This window comes from Phyllostomus discolor, chromosome 3, assembly GCF_004126475.2.
Source record: "Phyllostomus discolor isolate MPI-MPIP mPhyDis1 chromosome 3, mPhyDis1.pri.v3, whole genome shotgun sequence".
In the NCBI taxonomy this organism is placed as follows: Eukaryota; Metazoa; Chordata; class Mammalia; order Chiroptera; family Phyllostomidae; genus Phyllostomus; species Phyllostomus discolor.
Window position 1 is genome coordinate 164,261,694 of NC_040905.2, and position 12,316 is coordinate 164,274,009.

At 43.0% G+C, this 12,316-nt stretch overlaps 1 protein-coding gene across 5 annotated transcripts in view; it reads right to left on the reverse strand.

The window, feature by feature from the left end:
* The window catches only part of SMARCA2 (SWI/SNF related, matrix associated, actin dependent regulator of chromatin, subfamily a, member 2), a 160,390-nt gene that overhangs the window by 73,650 nt on the left and 74,424 nt on the right, over positions 1-12,316 (reverse strand). For all 5 annotated transcript variants that reach the window (XM_028514837.2, XM_028514830.2, XM_036021708.1 and 2 more), the window contains exons 20-23: positions 8,060-8,167; positions 7,383-7,469; positions 4,086-4,132; positions 1,515-1,681 (exon numbers count right to left, since the gene is read on the reverse strand). In XM_028514837.2, the coding sequence (XP_028370638.1) occupies positions 1,515-1,681; positions 4,086-4,132; positions 7,383-7,469; positions 8,060-8,167 (409 nt within the window). The remainder of the gene's footprint in view (positions 1-1,514; positions 1,682-4,085; positions 4,133-7,382; positions 7,470-8,059; positions 8,168-12,316) is intronic.

Genomic DNA, 12,316 nt, shown 5'->3' on the forward strand with positions numbered 1-12,316 from the left:
TAAAAGTTAGCTCTTATGACTGTTAGTAGTAGTAACAATAAGAACAGCAACCAACAGACTACTTAAAGATACTCTCCAAGACTGGTGAGAGATGTGTTTCAAGGAAATCGCTCCTGGTCGGTTTCACAGACTTTAATATTCCTGGGTTGCTAATCTCAAAGAGCTGAGATTCAAATCAAAATGCCACAGAGTAGTCGACAACAGGCAGGTGGGATACCTGTGGGGGAGCAGTGAGGGACAGGTTGGGAGCAGGAACACAGAGCTGGCTGCCCCTCACCTGAGCAGCAGTGGGAGGAGGGTTCCCCTTTCAAATGAAGAGTGCTGACCTCACCCACGGAGAGGAGGAAGGATCAGGTCAGAGGACCAGACCCAATACAGGACATTTACCAAAGGAGGCAGACTGGGGATGATGGAACCGTGTCCTGAATTCAAAATTAACATTTACTTAGCCATTCATCTGTTTTCAGTGACTTTAGAGAGAGGTTAAAAAATTTTTAAAAATCAAGTCTGTCAGAGGAATAATTAATTCAAAAAATGGTAATACCCTAAGAGGTGGACCATAAAGAGAATTCACCTAAAACCAAGCATGGCAAGCCTGAGGTTTGGTGTGTATCCAGCTACATCTAATTCATGGCAAAAGTGGGGGATAAAATGTTGGATTGAAAATAAAACAAAACTTTTCAATGAAACATAAACTAAGTTAACTTTAACATTTGATAGTAACTCGTACATTACATCAGGTAAAAATTGGTATTACTAATACTGTACTCTTCTGTATCTGGGAGTCAACACCATCCTGACTGTAAATTAGCTTCTGTTCCCACTTGCCATTCTTTGAAAGAGTTATCCCCTGCCATAATATCAAAAAGTTAATATCTTTCATCTCGAAAGTATTAGCGCTGATATCAAACTCATACAGTAATTTAGGGAGTATTCCTAAATTTATAGTTTCTTCCATTCAAATTTTCTTACTAATTTTTTAGGGCATAGTATTTCAAGTTTACTCTTAGTATCAGGTAAATACATAGTTTGCAAAATCCAGGAAACAATGAAGCCTTATAGATATGTTCTGCCTAGTAAGAGAGAGAAGCTTTAGTGATAAATAAATATAATTTTAAATGAACGATTTCAGTGTCACTGAAACAAGGAGACATAAGCCTCTATCCCCTTACAACACGCCTTAACACGGCTTATGAAAGTATTCTATACAGTGAATAGGAAATGGATAATCCTAAGAGCAAGGAGGGTTTTTATGTTTTATTTCAGTTTAGTTTAATTGCAGTACTCAGATGACCCTAGTCCACTTGTACTAGCTTGTGTGTGGGATGAACAGCTGTGCAAATGACTTCCCCATATTTTAAGCTTAAGGGTGTAGAAACTGCTACCTAGAAAAGCTGCTCCCCACCCTGTTGGCTAATTCTTCAACAGTTTCACCCCTCCTTTCCCGCTGAGGTTGGGCTGAAGTGCCCCTCAGCCCTGCACTCTCAGCAGCACTGGAATTCCTCACGACTCACCGTCAAGGCGCAGGTAAAGGAAGTTCCGAAAAGCAAAGTAATCCTCCATGATGGTCATCAGAGACGTCATCTGGCAGAAAAGCAGCACGCGGTGATTAGTCGCTCGCAGTTTTGGCAGAATACGATCAAGCAGCTCAAACTTTCCTGAGGCCCGATACAGCTCAGCCCTGAACCCAAAAATGCAAAACAAGAAGGCCGTATTACTGCTGTCTTCTGGCAGGATCCGGCATAACCCTGCTTTTCATAGAGTGCCTTGTGCATAGTAAACAACAAATAACTGCAGAATGAATGAAGGAATATCCACTCCAAAGTGGGGAGAGTATTTAATAGAAAAATAGAATATATTTATACAAAACTCATAAAGAGTGCATCATATATGCAGGGAAGATGACAGAAATGGAAACCTCTTCATGTTCTTGATACTTTCTCGCACACACACACATACATGTATGTGTTGTATTTACTTACATCTCTAATCTCTAATCATGAAGAATATAAAATTGTTAATTTAGAGCCCTTAAGAGTCATTCAAATACTTATTGAGCACCTATTGTGTGTTAAGCATAATGCTAGGCATATGTATAGTGATAAGTAAAATAGAATCCCTGCCTTCAAAATGGGTAACTACAAATTGTGATAAGTACTAAAAAGAAAAATACTAAGTTGCTATGAGAGAACTTAGAGCAATACATTATTACCTTCTTTAGATGAGAGCAGAGTTTAGCACACTTCAGCCCTGGCCTGCTGGCTGTTTTTGTAAATAAAGTTTTATTGAGACACAGCCCTGCTCACTCATTTCTGTTTTGTCTATGGCTGCTTTTATGCTACAAGGACAAAGTTGAGTAGCTGTGACAGAGACTTTTTGACCCCCACAAAGGTGAAAATATTTGAGATCTGGACCTCCAGAAAAAAAATTGATGCCCACTGATTTGGAGTGTCAGGTGTGACCTCAATGAAGAGATGTGACCCCAATAAATTCAATTCAAAAAAAAAGGAAAAGAAAAAGAGGTAACAGTTTAGCTGAAACCTAACATAATGAGCAAAGGTAGCCAGGTAAAGAATGGAGGTTTGGGAGTGGAGAGGACGAAATACCAGGCAGTGGGAAGAATACATGCAAAGGCCCTGGGGAGTAAGAAAGAGCCTGTTGAGTCTGGAGAACTAGAAAGCTGGGGTGCTGGCTCACACAGAAGCGAGCAGAAAACACTGCAGATGAGGGTAGAGAGGCAGCGGGTGGGAATAGGGCAGACCCCACAGGGCTGCACCCACCACACTGCAGGTGTTGGTTTTAAGTGCAATGTAAAGCCCCTGATGGGGTCTGAACAGTGGAGTGACAATAGCTGGCATATCTTTTTGTATGATCCCCATGTACACTGTTGGAATGGACCAGGGCACGGGCAAGAGTCCTGGTTTAGGTAGAAGTTCAAGTAAAAAATATGATGGTAACATGTACTGCCATCAGATGGACAGGAGTATCCATAAGCTAAAGAGGGCCTTTATCTTCCTCCACAACAAACCACTTTTCTCTTCTATCAACAAGGATGGGTTATAATGTTAAAACTTTATTGTAGGATTGATGTTGTTTGAAAAACTCGCCAGTGCACAGTCTATAGCAATGAAATGTATCATTCGGTAGCTGATTTTATGACACAGTATGTGTTATCTCTAAGAAGACACATTTTCAATGGTAAGTCTTTCCAAGAGCCCTCCCCTGTTCTGAGAACTGTCCTCCAAACACCCCCGTGGCCTTGATTTTAATATGCAGCCCTGGCCAACCCAATGGCACCGGGAGGGATCACAGGACCCAGAGGAAAGGGAGGCGGGGGAGGCAGGGGAGCCTCGCAGCTGGTTCTGGATGGGTTCCAGTTCCCAGTCCTCCGTCCAGTGACACAACAGTCTGTCCTTGGGACCCAAGGATGATCCCCGTATCCCAATAAAACCCTTTCCCCAGTGCAAAGCAAGCAAAACAGAGACTTTCTGTTAATATTTTTTTGGTTGCAAGGCATGATTCTCTTCAGTGTCCATTGCTAATGAAGAATGTTCCTTACACAGACCATATTCTAACAAATTACTGTAAAGTCATACATATTTATAGCAGATAAGACATTTCTACTCTTGCATGTTAATATTAAATATCAACTTGAAATTTAATATGATAAATCCTCTTTGAGCCTAAGCTACACCACTGGTTATAAATAACAACCCTCTGAAGCTTCGACAACATCTTTAAAACTAGGGTACTATTAAGTCTATTAAATGAGATCTATGTCCTTTGAATAGGCACTTACTCAAAGCATGTAGTAATTTATGCCATTATAGTGAAAGTGAATGTTGGTATCATTTGGTTAACAACTTCTGTGCACTCCGCTGAGGGGAGAGGAGAGAGGAGGGCTGGGGGCGCTGGTGGATGTATTTGCGTGATAGAAGCTGAGGCAGGACTAACAAACTAGTTTTTGAAAGAAAATACAATTTAAAGATTTGCCCATTTATGACCCAGTTTGAATAGCAAGAAAAGTTGAGGCAGGACCAACAAACTAGTTTTTGGAGGAAAAAAAAAATACTTGTAAGATTTACCCGTTTATGACCCCGTTTGAATAGCCCAGGTGTTCAGCAAAGGATTCCTTTAAAAGAGAGAGAAAAAGAAAATAATTTAAAAAATAAATAAAACAGGCATTTATTAACTTCATGATTACTCTTTTAGCGAGGTCATTCTATCTGTTTCTAGAGTACAATTAAATAACAAGTAAGATATACTTGTTATAAGGTGAACCAGAAACTCAATGTCTTTGAATTCAGACTTGTATTCTGCCAGACATGTATCCTGTGAGCTTCTGCAAGTCTCTAGACTGTCAGACTGAGATTACAGGGTTAGTTCACGCATCGAACAGTGATTCAACATCTGCTGGCCCAGGGCTGGGCTGGGCCAGGGCTGGGGATCCAGAAACAATGGAAATATCTACCCCCACGGAGCTTAGAGTCTAGACTAGAGGAAGAGCTTAGTTCAACCAAGTGAGGACTAAAATGCACACATAAATATACTGTGGAAACATTTATCAGTAAAAGTAATGGTTACACACTTTATTTCGAATCTGAATTTAGTGAAATCCTAACATCCCTTCCCTACTGCACTTTTCCCTATTACAAATAAGGCCCTAAAGTACACCGCTCCCTCAGGCATCTAGCTTTCAGTTTTAAAATGCGGAACTTAATCACCTAATTCTCTCCTCCCTGAGTCTGTGGGAAAAATACATTACTGCTCTCCGTGTGATTTTTCTGTTCCTACTTAAGGAAAGAGAGGCCATCTGTGGGGAAGGAGAGGATGTCACACCTTCAGATTAGCCACCAGCTGTCTCCCTTTTCTGCTTCCCTTCCTTCCACGGTCACTGAAGCTTTTCCTCCAAGGGGACCAGATCTTTCCCTTTGGGTCTCCTCTCGAATACGGTGTCCATGCAGGCAGCCCCCCAGGATGCTGCCCTGCATGGACAGCAGCCAAAAACCCCACCCCGACTCCAAGAACCAGGCCTTCTCCCTCCACAGGCAGCCACTCCTTCCTAGATGTTAGGTACTAACCCTATCTCTAAGGGGCGCAATAAAAACCGAAGAGATACAAGTCAGCATGCAGTGATAAGACTAAGGATGGCATCGTTTAAAAAATACTGTTTTCATTTCTCTGGTTTGGAGGCTCCTGGGAGGCGGCGAGCCTAATGGAGAGATCGGGCTTCCAGTCTGACTTAGCATGAACACAGGTTGTGCAGGGAACAAAACAAAGACAAAAGCAACAGGCGCACACCATCTCTGATCCGTAACGGCAATACATCAGCCAATAACTGTGGTTCTTGTTTCTAGGAATACGCTCCTGAAAGCTTTTTATGTTAAAGACATTGTAAATCAAAGTCTGTCTTTCTACTGACTGCCATTTAAAACGTAAATACACATGCAGTGGAGGGCACGCTACTCAACCTTAGCTCCTCCACAATCGCCCTTTCCCTCCGCCCTTCCAGGGGCTGCAGGCAGAAACTTGAGGGGAGGTGGTGCCATCCCCCTTCCTGACACGGCCTACCATGCTTCAAAGGTCACTTTTTGTGTGATAGCCAAAACGAGGTCAGACTGACACTTAATTTTCACAATCTGAGTCCGCAAACCCCTCTATATAGCAGAGTACCTCCACAGTGTTTTCAGGAAAAGTGAGATGGTGGCTGACAGCTTCATCTAATACGGCCCCATTTTCACTATTAGACCTTTTTTGGGGGGCTCTTCCTCAGTCCAACACACAGCCCCACCACTAATCCATTGATGCCTCACATCCGTTCAACATGTTATCAGTTTACAGGATGCTTCCCATGTTACTTTTTTTTAAAGTTTGTCCTCTTGTCAGTCCTATAATCCAGAGGTCCTCAAACTTTTTGGCACCAGGGACTGATTTCATGAAAGACAATTTTTCCACAGACCCGGAGGTGGGAGGATGGTTTCAGGATGATTCCAGCCCTACCTTCAAGCTCACCTCCTGCTGTGCAGCCCGGTTCCTAAGCGGCCCTTACCGTTGATGGCAAGTCAAGTGCCGTAAAGCTTGGAGGGGCCGAGTGACTTACGCCAGGTCAGTACATGTGACTAAGTTTCCCAGGTTGAGAGTTTCACCCCAGCAGGAGCAATCTGAGCTACAAAGTAGCCTCGGGCACAAACTCATTGCACACTGAATTCTCCTTCCACCACACATCTAAATGTCTAAATACCTGTGGCTTGTTGGTGGATTTCTTTTTTTTCTTTAGTGTTGTTGCTTCTGTCATTTTACCTACACCTAGGGCTTATTTGTCTGTAGATACTCTGCCCTATGGACTCGAAGGCAATAGCAGTATCCGGCGTCTTTCCAATTCCCCAGCCCAGCTGGGGCAGGGCGCCAGTGTAGGGAGAAGGCACACAAGAAACACTCTTCCCTGACAGTTACCAAAAATAAGGGAGAAAAAAAGAATTGCCAGAGTCAGGAATGTTCAACCCCATGTTTATACTGTGATTATTAACCCTTAATTTTCCCAGGCCCTTCTGTGCATTTGTTTTTTAACAGACTGGTGCAGACGCCCAAGCCCTGCGGGGACGTGCCCCGGGCCCCTGCTCCTGTGTGTGGGTGGAGAGCAGGCGGTACGCTGCTGGCGAAGAACCGCCACCAGGGCCGTGCGCATCAGCAGCAGCAGTGAAAAGTAAAGATTATGGCCCTGGCTCCCTTTCCCGCCTGCTCAGGTCCATTGTTTCTACCGGGGTGAAACTCTGTCAACTCAGAAAACTCACTCACCTGCAGTGAATAGGGCAGAAAATGAACTCACCCCTAAAAACAGCTTCTTGGCGACTAGAGCGTCAGTTTAAAAGCCTGAATTTACACTGTCGTGACAGAAGCCAGAACAGACCAAGGTAACAGGCCAAGGACAGACCAAGGACAGTGTCTTTTACAGAGAAAATGTTTTAGGACCATCTTTCTCTTCAACAGGTACAAATACATTATTTTAATATTTTTTTCACAGCATCCTGAGAAAACTGGATGTATCTATCATCTTCAATTTCACAGCGCCTCCCATAACACGGCAATTCACAGTACTTACCAAAACCCACATAATGAGCCACATAGCTTACAACATTTTCTCACCACTTTAAACTCTTGGTTATAAAATTCCAGATGCTCAAGTGCTTGGTGCCAAGAAGCATCCATAACCAGAAAATTCACATTTGTTCATTCTGCCTGTTAAGCTGTCAGACAGGCAGAATTGTTGTTTTAATTTCAATACACATTTTAATCCTGTTTTATTTTTGTATTAAAAAAATTTAAAGTAGTATCAGTAGGAAGATCACCAACAGGATCAGGATTGAAATGGAACACAGGCATACCTCGATGTGCTGGAACATATAGGGGTGGTTGCAGATTTTCCTCAACTGCATGATAGTGTTCATGAGCGTTTTAGCGCCGCCTTTCCCCTGAGAACAAGAGGAGCGAGTCAGAATAGAACAAATTATTATTAACTGATCAGATATTTCCAATTTTTTAAAAGTGGGCTTCTATTGGAAGGGCAAAGGGCCATAGGTCTTCTCACTGACCTACCCCTCCTGTGGGTCAAAGCTCCTATTAAAATATAGCAGTTTCTGGGTCAGGTATAATACCTTTCTTGTGACTAACTTATCCTCCAGGAAGGAGTTATGTCAAGTTGATGGGTTTGTGACAGGACTGTCTATTCCCTAGGATTCTGGGAAGACAGAAGTACAGAATAGATGCCCAAGGAATGAAACTTCTAAAATACCACCCCACTTTTAGGCGGAATACATTTTCTGCAGAAATGACATGAGCGGAGCTATTTTGGTGATGAGAACTTAACTCCTTTCTTCCTGCCCCAATGCAGTTTATAGTTAAGAGGTTAAGAGGTTTCCTTTGGCAGCTACAATAGCTAGAGCAGAAGCCAAGTGATTTGCTTTAACGAATGGGCATTAGCAGGCTGCTCCCCCAGAGTACTGGACGTCAGAGTCTCAAGAAGATATACACATTGTGAGTTGCATCGTCCCCTGCCACATACCTTCTTATCTTTCTCAGAACCGTCTGTGAGGAGGATCCCTTTGGCTTGCATGTGGCGATACAGGATCTTCTGCAGAGCTGACATGTCACACTTGATCACATATTCAACCTGGAGAGAAAAGAACAGTAGGAGGGTAAGAGGAGGAACCTTAAAGGTGACTGTTCCCACACTTGGATTCCTGGAGTGGGGGGTGGGGTGGGGGTGGAACAGACCATTGTCATCATTGCTAAAGTCACCATTGCAAGGAGAGGAACTTCCAAAGGTTCTGAGTAATTGAGGCTAGGGTCATGCTTTCAGGAACTTCTTGACGTGTTCCACATTTGACAAAGAGACTCGCAAACTGTTTAAACTCAAAGATGTTCAATATAGAGCATATTTTTGGTATCCCTTCTGCTTCCCAACAACACCCCCTTTTCACACGAACAGGGCAGCTTTAGGAAGAACTGTGGCTGAATAATATCCTATGATTTTCTCTGTAAAACATTCGTTCAGTTGGTGATATGTGGCTGCTCCCAGGGCCAGTCCCACAATGAGACTTCTAACAGTTTAGGTTGACTGTCATCGACTCTGCTCTTCAGAGAAGAGAGGATACTATCTAGTGAGGACAACAGGTAGAGGAGAGCTACCCCAGAGCTGGATTCTATGACAATGTAAAGAAGGCAGGGCCCCTTGTGCTTTTATCTGAAATACTGTAAAAATCTGATTTAAAACAGTTAAAGGGAATTCCCATGCCTGTGGGTTAACACACACCTGCAATATTCCTAGCATGTTCCTAATGCCTAAAATCTGCCTTGATTATTTCCTATTATTGTTTTTCTTTATTAAAAAAAATCCCCAGAACACAAATGTGCAATTTTCATTAAAAACATCATATTAATGCCTAGAAATCTGCAAGAATGTAATTAAAAGTAAATCAGCAAGCTTCCTACTTTTTAATAAACTAATTAAAACAATCAGGTTATTTTCAGCTCTGAGGGCCAGAGTGAGGAGGTCACAGATGAAGACAAGTTGAATATTCATTCAATTGTTGCTTTAGAAGGAAACTGTTAGGCCTGACGGAACTGCAATTAATAGTCTTTTGCCACTCATATTGTTGCACCAGATCAGATCAGAGAAAGGCTGGCTCTCTAGCAGAAAAGTTAAGAAAAGCAAGTGACCCTTCATAACCTTATTTTAGTTTTTAATGACCTTTTTGGCCAGGGCGGGGGAAAAATCTCCATGTTTAATAAAATTGCACTTAATACAGGCTTTGTGTTTCAGATGCCTGACCATGTCATATTTTTAGAGTACTTCCATTTCTTCAAGGCCTGTAAACTCTTAATGAAATTTGATCATGGTGAAGGAAAGTGTTAAACAACTTCAGATGAGTATAGTGACAAAAGTGACACCAAGGGAGGGTTAATATTCTTGAGCTCTTTGCAGGGACCAGGCCCCATGCACAAGTGCCTCATGTGTCTTCTCTCATCACCCCACATGAGAGCTCTAAGAGGACATTTACTGTCCACGTTTTATACATAAGGAACTCGAGCATCAAAAAGTTTAACAGATTTACTCAAAATGATACAGCTATTTAATGGTGCAGTTAGGATATTAAACAGAGTCCACTCTATTAAGCTCTTGCTAAGGAAGACGAAGTGAGCATTCAGGCTTCTCAGTTCTGCCCTGATGGTCCCCTTCACCGGGGCCTCACAAGCTGATGCTTGTTCTGAAGTGCATTGGGACACACACCTGCAGAATTCAGGACAGAACTCTCACCCCACTTCCCACCTTAGCTGCTGCTAAGTGCTGGGGGTGAGCAGTTTGGGAAGCAGGAGGCTTGGGCGCACCATGCAGCAAGGACTCCAGACATCCCGCAGGGGTCAAGTCAACAGAGAGGGAGCCCATCCTGAGAACCCTGACCTTCTGACCTTCCTCCTTCTGTCCTTCGGGGACACCAGAAGCTGGTTTGATAGACAAGATCAAAATCACCGTCATAAGCTTCCCAACTATATTTTCCATGTGCTCCCTGCACCTCTCCAAACAACTAAGCTATTTTGTTTGATTTTGTACTTTTCTCCGGGCCTCAGGGGTTCCTCAGTCTTAGTGCTTTCTTTATAATCCTACTCTACCTTGAGGGCCCTTTTAAGATCTTCCACAATCACCCACCATATCTATAAGCCAAAGTCAATTTCCCTTTCATTTCCCTCAAAGAAGTGGTTATTATTTTTTTCTGATGGCATTCCCCTTATCAGAAAGACAAGCTAATGTATATCTTCCCAATGTGACCATGTACTTATTTTTTAATCCTCAGCTGAGGATATGTTTTTATTGACTTTACAGAAAGAGAAAGTGGGGGGAGGGAGGGAGGGAGAGAGAGGGAGAGGAAGAGAGAGAGGGAGAGGGAGAGAGAGAAAGAGGGGGGGAGAGAGAGAGAGAGGGAGAGAGAGAGAGAGATGTGAGAGAGAAACACTGATTGGTTGCCTCCCATAAGTGTCCTAACCAGGAATTGAACCTGCAACCTAGTGTGCCCTGACTGGGAATCAAACCTATGATCTTTCAGTGTATGGGACAATGCTCCAACCAACTGAGCCACCCAGCCAAGGCTACCCATATATTTATTTATGAATTATATGCATGCAGTAATGTCTCAAGATACAAGTTACTTTTAGGGTGTGGGTTAATGTTAAAGGTAGTTGATTTCTATATTCCAAGGAGCCAATTTGATGATATCTAGTATTTTTTTTGGACAGTTCTCGCCCAATTATCACATGATGTGGCTGGTAAAAACCCACACTAGGAAAAGAACAGGAAGGAGTGCCTCTTTCTCATAGTTCACCTATTCTTGTTTTCAAACTGCAATGCTTTGCAGAATCTTTTAAAAGTCCTTCGTCCATTCTGAGGCTGAGGGCATTTAGTTAAAATCCGATCATTCTAAATCCTTTTATCTGGGTTCAGGGAAACCTATGATGCCTGATGTCATACAACAGGAAGGAAGTACCTAAACCCCGGCTGCAAGGGTGAATGAACCTACAGGTTCCTCAGGTAGTGGCGCCCCGCCTGGGATGGCCTACGCAGTCTAACCCAAACACGTAACAGACTTCCTGATGGGTACACTACATGGGTCCCAGTGCCAGTCTGATGTTAAATATCATAAAGCTTTTCTTATTTGTAAGAGGAAAATTAATATAAAGGAAGTTCTAAAATCTTCTTTTTGCACCCCAGTGGATTACCAGTAAGCACCTCCACCCTTAAACACACAAACTGCAGCCTGTGCTCTGTAGAACCCGGCCCTAAAGCACTCGAATGCCTGGATCACTCATCCCGATGGGTAGGGAGGACCATGTCGCCTTTCACTGTCATGTCACTGTCTGGGGTGAGCAGACCTCACCTCCACACCACACTTGTCGACCTCTCATACCACGCGACCTATTTCCAGCGTAGCTCCAGCCCCTGCCACCCTCGCCCGAGTGCAATACAGTGCGCAGAGCAGGCAGCCAGAGCTATGCATTAAGAATAGGACAGACTAACAATTCTAAGGTAGACATATAGATTGACAGCGACGAGGCGAGAGAAGGTTCTGTGATAATCATGACATCGTAAACTCTGTTGAGTCTGAGTTTACCACACCCCCCAAAATGGGATGGCCCCTAATTAGAGCATGAACATTGAAGCTCCTCAAAAATGCTGGCTGCTGTAGGAAACGAAATCTGTGACTCGTGCTAAGGATGATTCCCCCTACAAGGCAGCCTGTGAGAGCTGCTAGGGCTATTTTTGCTCAAATTATATGTAAAACTGGGGTGCGGACCTCATGTACATGATAATTATCTCCTAAGAATTCTTGTGTTAGTGAAGATGAAACTGGCCCCTACAAGGAGCCACAGCAGGTGATTATATTGGCCCAGGATCTCCTCCCAACCAGTCCTATAGAAGCAGTCAGCTTTAGCCGTAGTTTCTCCCCAAATACTATTCTTCACTTATCATTTCCCTTCTGAAAGGATGTGTTACTGGAACAATGAGCCTAGACTACTGTGTGTGATATATCACCACTTTCTACACTGAGATTCCCAAACAATAAGTTTAAATGTATGGAAGTCCCATGTTCAGGGATCTACAGTGCCAGAGAGGAACAAAGTAATGATTAATTACATCAAGCATTCCAAATTTTTATGTAATGAATATAGAAATTGCCCATTTAAACAAAGCTTTTTGATTGTTTTACACAGATTATATCAAAATCAGCATTCCTTTTAGATAGGTCAATCTCTAGTTAATCTCAGA